Source organism: Fragaria vesca, linkage group LG4 (genome assembly GCF_000184155.1).
Source record: "Fragaria vesca subsp. vesca linkage group LG4, FraVesHawaii_1.0, whole genome shotgun sequence".
Taxonomy (NCBI): domain Eukaryota; kingdom Viridiplantae; phylum Streptophyta; class Magnoliopsida; order Rosales; family Rosaceae; genus Fragaria; species Fragaria vesca.
Genome location: NC_020494.1, coordinates 14,502,745 through 14,512,039, shown reverse-complemented (window position 1 = coordinate 14,512,039; position 9,295 = coordinate 14,502,745). Strand labels below are relative to the sequence as shown.

The following is a 9,295-nucleotide window of genomic DNA, read 5'->3' as shown; positions in this document are numbered from 1 at the left end:
TTATAAGAAATAAACAGGCTCTTTCTGAAATTATGAGATAAACTTCTGGTGTTATTTGCAGCAAAAAGTTCTTGACATTAGTAAAACTCAGTGCTAATATCAAGAATGTTGAGCTGCAAGCATCAGTTTTGAGAGGCCAACTAATTCCATAGTGCCAAACATCAGTTTTGAGAGGCAATTGCTCAACTGCAACATATTTTGCATCAGTGTAGATTGCTAAAGTTGAATAATTTAGCAACCAAGCAGCACTCAAGTATCAAAATATCCAAATTAAATAGACAATGCATCGTGAATGAACCAAACCAAACCAGAACAAGAAAAACAAATCAAAGACCAGTACAACACAGAGACAACAAGAACTGATCTCATAGATCCAGATCAACAAGAAAAAGAAACAAAAATAATTTAGGAAGGTGGGGATGAGCCCGCGAAGCCATCACCGCCCGATCAAGAGATAGAAGGGGCTCCGACGGCGGGCAGTCTTCATCGCAGGAGTAGAAAGCAAAGAGTCTAAGAATGAGCCGCCGGCAGCCCTAAAGGGAGGGCGGCTCAAACTCTTCTCTGTTCCTCCTCCTGCTCGGATAAGATCAAGTTGTGTTTCTCTTCTTTAGGGTTTCTACTCCCCTTTTATAACCACGCTCTGTCTCCGTAAAAAAGAATTACCATTTACCTACGATGAAAAATAAAAAGCTATATATTTTTCCTTTTGTTTTCTATATATTTTTTTAATGGGTGTTGTGCATTAGAGCTTTGGTTCCAAATGAACTCACCCACAACATTTTGGTAAGTGCATCAAAACTAGGAGTGCAAGTGTCTACCGCAACAATCAGATTGGCTTGTGGACTGCTGCTTTGGTAATGCCCACCTGATGTTTGATGAAATGCCTCACCCGTTTGAAGGTACGAGTGTGTTGTGTTGATTCAATGGAAAAAGATGGGAAATTTGTATTATGCTTTGATGAAAATATACTGATTAGTTGAAAGACAGTGAATACTTGAAAGAATGATGCAGTTTCCTGGTGTCTGGAGTCATGGTGTGTGTTTAGTATTTTTCATTATTTTCGCTTTCCTAATGTCATCTGAAATGACTTACCATGAAGAAATAGAGTGGCAGATGCTGTGTCTGATTGATTGCCCAGCTTACAGCTGTTGGTGGTCTTTTATGGTCAGCTATGATGTTGCCTTACTCATCTGAGTGTCCTCCTTGTTCATGCTATCGAATTTACAAGATGAATTGTTCTTTTCTCTTTGACTTAACCTCTAGCTACTCGATCATAGACCCTAATTGAAAAGTCTAGATTTTTAATTATTTGGGAGGAAGATGTATCAATCAAGAACCTTTGTAATGGTAACTCGGTTTTTCTGGATAATGTATGCTTGTAAGGAAATGCATTTTAGCCTTCTAAGACACAAGCCTGGAGAAATTGTTGCTGTGAAAGAAAAATATAAGTGGGAATGGAAGGAAATAGGAGAGGGGTTGTCGTAACTGCCATTAATGAAAGGATCCTTAATGAAATCAAGATTTTAAACAAGCTGCTACATGAAAATGTTATCAAGTAACGTTGACATCTGAATATGGATGCTCTTGATTCTGATAACCCTCACACTAGATTCAGACAATGAAGAAGACGTATCAGCACCTGCAATGTCAATATGAACATAAAGCTGCACAATGTCACAAAGGGCAGAATACACATAACATAACCCTGAACTTCCACCCATTCATCAGCAATCTGGAGTAGCACATGCTTAAATGCAACCTTACTGGCCCTTCCATTGTTCTCAACCTCCAGTTGTTGCAGCGCCTGGCCACCATTCTGGGATCAAGCCTCCTGGAATCTTCTGCAGGGGCAACAGATATGATCAAAGGTGCTTCTGCTTCAGATCAGGGCTCAAACATGACAGGTGAATACCACAAGAACTGATGCTTAGATTGGAGGATCCAAAGTTGACTTCCCTAGTTCCTCATGTGAGTGAAAATATATAGTTCTGAATTGATTAATTTCGAGGTCAGTTTAGAGTTGTTGAACAAATCTCAGCAAACAAATATGTCCTTTTTATTCAAAATTTCCCATTTAGATACTGCTGTTGGATTCTGCATCTTTTTTTTAGGTTTCTTTCGCATATTTCACTATTAAAGGAGTATATGTGAGGTACTTGTTCTGTGTATTTCAGGGTTTTTACTCGTAAGAACTATGTTTTTTTTTAAGTGGCGGTTTCTTCTTTTTGGCTTTAGAATCCCCGTATTCCAGTTGATTGCTTCCTTTGTTATTTCTGGCGATTTTTTATATAATGTGATCATGTGTGATTCATATAATGGTTTCAGCAATTATTTACTTTGTGTGCTGGGATCTTGATTGTGGTGGGTTATAGTTCTTACTGGTATTAGGATTCAGGTGGTATTGTTTTGACTGCAAATGGTAGAGTGTGTGCTTAACTCATCGTATTTGGTTCTTTTAGTAAGTATTGCCTGCGTTCATGCTTTCCTGTCAATGTTACTATTTTACTGCAGATATGGTGAACATGAAAGCAACAACGGAATGCTGGCACCATTTGACAGAAGTCGTATGCTTACCAAGATAATCAGCTGCCATAGGAGGAACATTTCCAAACACCAAAGGTATGAGCTGTAAATCCAAAAAATAAAAAAATCAAATACCTTTGTGAACCTGATGTTCTGATGCAGTGCTGCTGAATGAATTGTTGCTAGAATGACTTGTAATGCTGATTAAATTCTGATTGATTTGTGGCGTTTGTCTCTAACCTAACCTAATTTCACTTGACCATTCACCTGACTGTTGTATCGATACTAAAACAAGTTTGTTGTTAAAATCTCTAACCTAATTTATGGAATTTGTATCTAACCTAATTTCTGCTAAATGCTGAACTATTGACCCTACTTGTTTGGATGGGGGTCAACTGCCATATTAATGTTCATCTTTAATTTTCAGAGACTATTTGTTAGATTATTGATGTTGTTATGTAGTGTTGCATGTCTTGTGGTTGTGGGTGTGTTTTTACTTGGACAACCTGGAAGTGGTGAAGCCTTCTTTTTAATACCAGATGATAGAGTCTATTTCTGTTAATGCGATTTTGGGAACAATGTAGGAGAAAACCAGTTAATAGTGACTTGTAAAAACTGCATGTTTAGGTAGGGTGTACAAGATCTGGTAGCTATAGAAACTTTATTGTCCTTTTTCTATGTAGGTAGCTCTTGTTTAAAGTGAGTAAGGTTATCTTTATTTTTTTTGTTTTTATTTTTTTATTTTTTTATTTTGTAGTTCTGAGAATCTAAATTGATAGCTTATGTCATTGGTTGCCATTATAGATCTCATTTCAGCATAGCTCATGTCTTTGATGGCTATATTGAGCATAATCTGAACAATTTTATGAGTGTAGATTCTTTTGAGCATGTGTTTTTGCCTTTACTCTATCAAGAAGCTGAATTTCTAGTTTCGACCTTAATAGTTTGATTCTGAATTCGCCAATATAGGACTACCATTTTATGTTGGACGTGATGACATACCTTTGACATCTTGTTTCTCTACTTGTGTTTTTGCCTTACACCATTCGATTTGCTTCTCTGGGAATCCAATCCTACAGGCAGCTGTCAAACATGGAGAGCTTCTTCTCCTAATCTGTTAGAGGATGAGATGGGTTCTCCAGTTAAGTAGCTTAATTTTTGTTGATTTCTGTTATCACTTCTTCTGAATCCGATTCGAAAATAACATTTTTCAATTACAGGGGTGCAGTGGCAAGGATGGTAGAAGCTTCAGCTTCAGTTGAACCAGAAGCTTGAAGAGATTCCATTGCAAGATTCCGGGCAGCTCTGAGATTCCCCTCTCGGTGATACCTCTTGATGTTTGATAAACAAACATGCACCTTGCTTTCATATAAACCAGGAGATCATGCTAACCATTGGAAGTACATTCTCTCACTTGTTGGGCTGTTGATATAACAATTTAGTAACCATTGATCAAAAGTAGTCACTTTTCTTTTATCAATTCTCAACCCGAGAGGGGAGCCTTACCAGATTAGTTCGACCCTTTGGCAAAGGAGTATCAAATGTCTCTTCAGCCAATCTACAGAGTGGGCACAAAGGATTGGAAACGATCCTACGTTTGTGCAGGCTATGCATAGTAGGAGCCCCCCTATGAAAATAACCCTTCATAAGAAAACTTTGATTTTAGGAAGAGTTTTAATCCTCCATAATCTCTTCCAGATCATGGGGTCGATAAGATGAGACGAACCGGAGCTAGGGTCCATATGAATTGAAACATTAGAATGGTACCAGTGATAGCCAGAGCCTACTGCGTACATACCATTTTTGTTCCAGGGTCATAAAAATCAGTCCTTACCCACACCATCTCCAATAGGAACTGCTGTAATTCTCAGCAAGTCATGAGGATGTATAGCTTGATCAATGACAGAGGTATAACTTGAGGACACAGTGTTGAGGCCATTTGCCGGAATAGCTCCAATGACCCTCACCCTTGCCGCATCCGGACAGGGCAGCCATTTGTCCCTCCATATATTTATATCATCACTGTTGCCTACCTGCTAAAATCCTTCACCCATGTAACATTCCCTTTGCTTCAAGGGGGCTTGACTAACACCATGAAGCACAATAGGTTTTAACCGCATCCATAAAATTACAATTAGGAAAATGTTAATTTAAGAGACAATTAAAAACAACATCCACATGGTTGTTCATAGCTTGTCAAGCAAATGAGGATCCAGTCCTCTTCCAGGCTATTGAAGATTAGTTTGTGTTTCTTCTAACGATCAGCTTTGTACTTATTCGTCCGACTCTTCGCACTCTTCATACTTGTCCGGCGACTTTTCTGCCTTGTCTAACTCTTTCTCCTCGTCCGACTCGCTCGAATATTCTCCCCTCACACCTGACTCTTCCCATTCGTCGGACGAACTGATAGTCAATTTGTAACAGAAAAGAAGTAAAAGTGTGGGAACTAATGTCACATTACATTGTTAACTTGCTATACACATTACACACTTCTTGATCTAGTTAGAACTGGAAATAATCAGCAACGGTATTTAGTAGATCAAAGATTTAACGGGAAACTAACAGAGAGGTGATTAGTTCATTAGAATGGAATATCAATTCAGTAGTCATTTTTGGCACTCTTATTATAGCGACATACCTTCTCCATAGATCCGAATATGTCTTATGGACTCGGAGTTGGTTCCTGCTGCGGAAGTCGGGAGCAGAGACTGAAAACTTCGGGCACTTCCATACATACAAGTCTTGCAATGAAGAACACTCGAAAATCATAGTAGTACTTTCATAGTACAACATCGGCAGATCCATCAGTCTTAGTATCTCCAATTTTGGAAGAATGATCCTCTTATTTGTTGCTTCAACTATTCTTTCCAGAATGGGGCAACGCTGCAAGTCTAAGTTCTTTAACTGAAAAAGACATTGAGCAACATCAGAGGTGAAGAGACTTCCCTCCAAGTTGCAGCACTCGATGGACAAACTTTGGAGATTCTGGAACATAGGTGGAGCAGGTCCATCACATTATCTCTCTCAATTTTGATTGTTCTGGCTCGAGCATCGCTTGATACCGGAACACAAATTCAATCTCTTTCATGGAACGACAATCTAGTACTTCCAGATTTGCTAGTCTCTGTAACAATGTTGCTGGTAAAAGTACATTCCCCCAGTTGTAACAAGATAGCACCTGCAAATGCTTCAAATTGAATAGGGACCCCGGTGCTAATTCAACAACACATAACTCTCGGCAATCTACTTCAATCAGCTCCAACACTTCCAAGTTCTTCAACATAGGTTTTCCAGGAACCCATGTTACTGCGTTCATTGGCTCGTACTCACTGTTGACGCCACATACATTGAGATGCATCAGTCCATGTAACCTCCCATTCTCATATTCCATAAAAATGTCAGTTAACCTTGGGCAACCGATCCACTCCAGACTCTCTGCTTTATTCATCACCACGTTAAAAAACCACCGGGAAGTCACTGATGGTATTGAGGTTCAAGCATATTACAGAAGAATAATGAATAGAGTTTTCTAATCGGTCTTCTTCACCGATACATATACTGAACTCAACCCAATTCGGATTGAGCTCAACATTTTTGGGGATACATTCTTCATTGGAGATCCAACCCTTCAAAACTCTCAACTTTGACAAGCTAGTTACCTCATCAAAGCAAGCATTGGTTTCATCCCCTTCTCCATCAACTTTACACTCCCAGTTACAGAATCTATATTCCAGGTACAATTAAACCATGCAACCTTGATATCAGTTTGGATGGAATTCTAGCAATATCTCCACCATTGATATCCAACACCCTCAGATTGGTCAAATCTCCTATTTCTCTTGATAACTCCTCTAATTCAATGTCTCGCATACTAAGAATCTCAAGCTTGGTAAGTTTTCCAACCATGGAAATGTCAGTTATGCTCACACAGTTATCTAAATACAAAGCTCGAAGACTGGTTAGGAGATCAAATGATTGGGGTAGTAATGAGATATCAGTCTCGCTAAGATCTAAGACCCTTAATTCATTCAGACTTTGTAAAAACGAGTCTGGGATCTTTTCTAAGTATTCATTCTTGTTAAGTAACAAAATCTGGAGTTTTGGACAAATTAATCGTAGGGGTAGCTCGCTAAGATCATTCTCCATTAGTGAGACTGCAGTGTAGCTTTCAGATAATAGACGTGGCCATTCCTCTAAACCACTGCGAGCTTTCACCAAAAACCCATGCCCGTCTACAGATTTTGCGATGTTCATGGTAGGCATTTCTATCGCATATCATAAGAGAGTGATAACTGTTCCAAAAAAAAGAAGGAAGAGTGATATACTCTGTGTGTGTGTGTGTGTGACAAAATATTAGACACCAAAATAAGTTGGTCACAAAATCCCATCATAACTTTGATGTAAAGTCAGATCTAATTTGTGAACTAATTAGCACAGATTGGGTAGAACTTATGAAATTATTGTCCTCTAGTAGATTTAAATATATAACGTATGTTGAACTAGCTGTGTAGCCACCATATGAACAGCACTGATGAACATCATCACCAAAAAAAAATTATATACCATATTATTATGTCAATTGCAAACTTAGCTTCTCCAGATCTCCAGAATTAGATCTTAAGATAAACTGATGAACACCTATTACTCATACTGTAATCAAAATTGAATACCGTGGGAACCTACCAGAATCCATTACTCATACATAAAAGTGTAATTTTTCCATGTCTTCAACAATTGGAAACTTTTTTGGCATCAAAATATGCCAATAGATTCTGTACGTACTCTAGCCAGCATCCAGGTATAAGCGCCATGCTTAATTTCCTTTGTACACTTACAAAAGCTACTCTATTGTTATAAACAACGGCCAATGCAAAATTGATGATTTTGGTTCAATCCTCCAACTTTTGTTTTTCACCCTTCTAAAGTCATTTTCAAGTTGAAATCGAACTGTCTAAATCGCGGAAGATCAAGTGGATGTAATTTGTAAGACTAGTACAGAGAACTGAACACAGAAAGCAGATTATAGTAAAATATAGAACACTGGTAAGACTAATTCAATTTGGTTCCCGAGTCCAAGGCTCCAAGCCTCTATTTCTGCAACATTATCTAAAAGAAAACGAGCAAGTTGTATTTCAATCCCATGGCAGACCTTACCTAACATGTTCTTAACGTGACAAAGTGTTTCCTTTGAAGCCTTGTTGAGGACTTCTTAGTTCCACACAAGATGAATTGTGTATATGTCATCGAACAGCATCCTCAAGATGATGATGATGACACAGTAGAGATATAGTTTGGCTTGATTAGTAGTTTACTCATGAGTCCATTGTAGGAATGGCAACCATGGCAATAATACGGAAGCGTAATCACGATAGAAACAAGGTTTCGTCAAGCGTCGAAACCTTATGGAGTAAGCTAGAATCCACTAGCAAAACACAGGCACAAGCCTAAAACACAAGAGTTTCCACTCTAATTGCTTTTTGGGTTTTCTTATTGATAACTTGAATGAAAATACAATTTAGCAGGGGCCTTATATAGGCATAGAAATAAACCTAATCATACTAGAACTAGGAATCCTTTATTCTAAATAAAACTTAAATCCTAATGAAAACATAGAAAGTAAAATAATCCTAATGCTGATAGAAAATATGCAGGAACAAAGCTACTGCTTTGCAGATTCAAAGCTGCTGCTTTGACTTTGTTTTCTTTGCCTTCCTAGCAAGCTGTGTCTTAAATGTTTGTGCAAGCTGTTCTATATCAGTCTCCTCCACTTTAGAAGAACTCGACCTCGAGTTTATGTCAGGATAGAAAGCGTCATCATCATCAGCTTGATAGGCATGTATGTCACTAACGTTGAAGGTCTTGGATATTCCGATAGTATCTGGCAGATCAATGACATATGCATTGTCATTGATTTTCTGGATAATTTTGTACGGTCCATACTTCCTGGGCTTGAGCTTGTTGTAGGTACCGATAGGAAACCTTTCTTTTCGTAAGAAAATCATCACAGTGTCTTCTTCGCTAAAAATCTTCTCACGCCGATGAGAATCTGCAATAGCCTTGTACTTCACATTAGTAACTTTCAGTTTCTGCTTAACCTCATCTTGGACTCCCTGTACCTCTCTTGCCATTGACACAGCTGCTTCACTAAAGTCCTTAGCCTTTGGAACAGTAGCCAAGTCAACCACAAGCTTAGGAGGTGAAACATACACCATTGAAAATGGTGTCCTTCCAATAGAGCTGTGAACTGAACCGTTATAGGCAAACTCAACCTGAGGCAGAACAACATCCCACTGCTTTGGCTTGTCTCCACAAGTACTCCGAATCATATTCCCCAATGTTCTATTAGTAACTTCGGTCTGTCCATCGGTTTGTGGATGAGCGGTACTGCTTCGGTTGAGCGTAGTCCCAAATATCTTCCACAAAGTAATCCAAAAGTGGCTTAGAAACTTGGTGTCTCGATCAGAAGTAATAGACTGAGGCACTCCATGCAGACGGACCACTTCTTTAAAGAACAATCTTGCAATGTGAGAAGCGTCAGATGACTTCTTACATGGTATGAAGTGTGCCATCTTTGAAAACCTATCCACCACCACAAAATATAGAGTCAACTCCTCGCTGTGTCCGAGGTAACCCTAATATGAAGTCCATGGTGAGGTCTTCCCAAATTCCCTTAGGTACTAGCAGAGGCATATAGAGTCCTGTATTTTCAGATCGTCCCTTAGAAGATTGGCAGATGTAACACTTACGGACGATGTTTCCCACTTCTCGTTTC

At 38.8% G+C, this 9,295-nt stretch overlaps 1 protein-coding gene across 1 annotated transcript; it reads right to left on the bottom strand.

The window, feature by feature from the left end:
* Window positions 1–6,246: 6,246 nt before the first annotated feature.
* On the bottom strand, window positions 6,247–6,786 carry LOC101310895 (probable disease resistance protein At4g27220-like). Its single transcript, XM_004298187.1, has one exon. The coding sequence runs from the start codon at window positions 6,784–6,786 to the stop codon at window positions 6,247–6,249; it is 540 nt and encodes a 179-aa protein (XP_004298235.1).
* Between the last annotated feature and the right edge of the window lie 2,509 nt (window positions 6,787–9,295).

What these genes read in the sequence shown, in the direction of transcription:
- LOC101310895 (XM_004298187.1), bottom strand. Translation starts at nt 6,786, where the DNA reads ATGCCTACCATGAACATCGCAAAATCTGTAGACGGGCATGGGTTTTTG.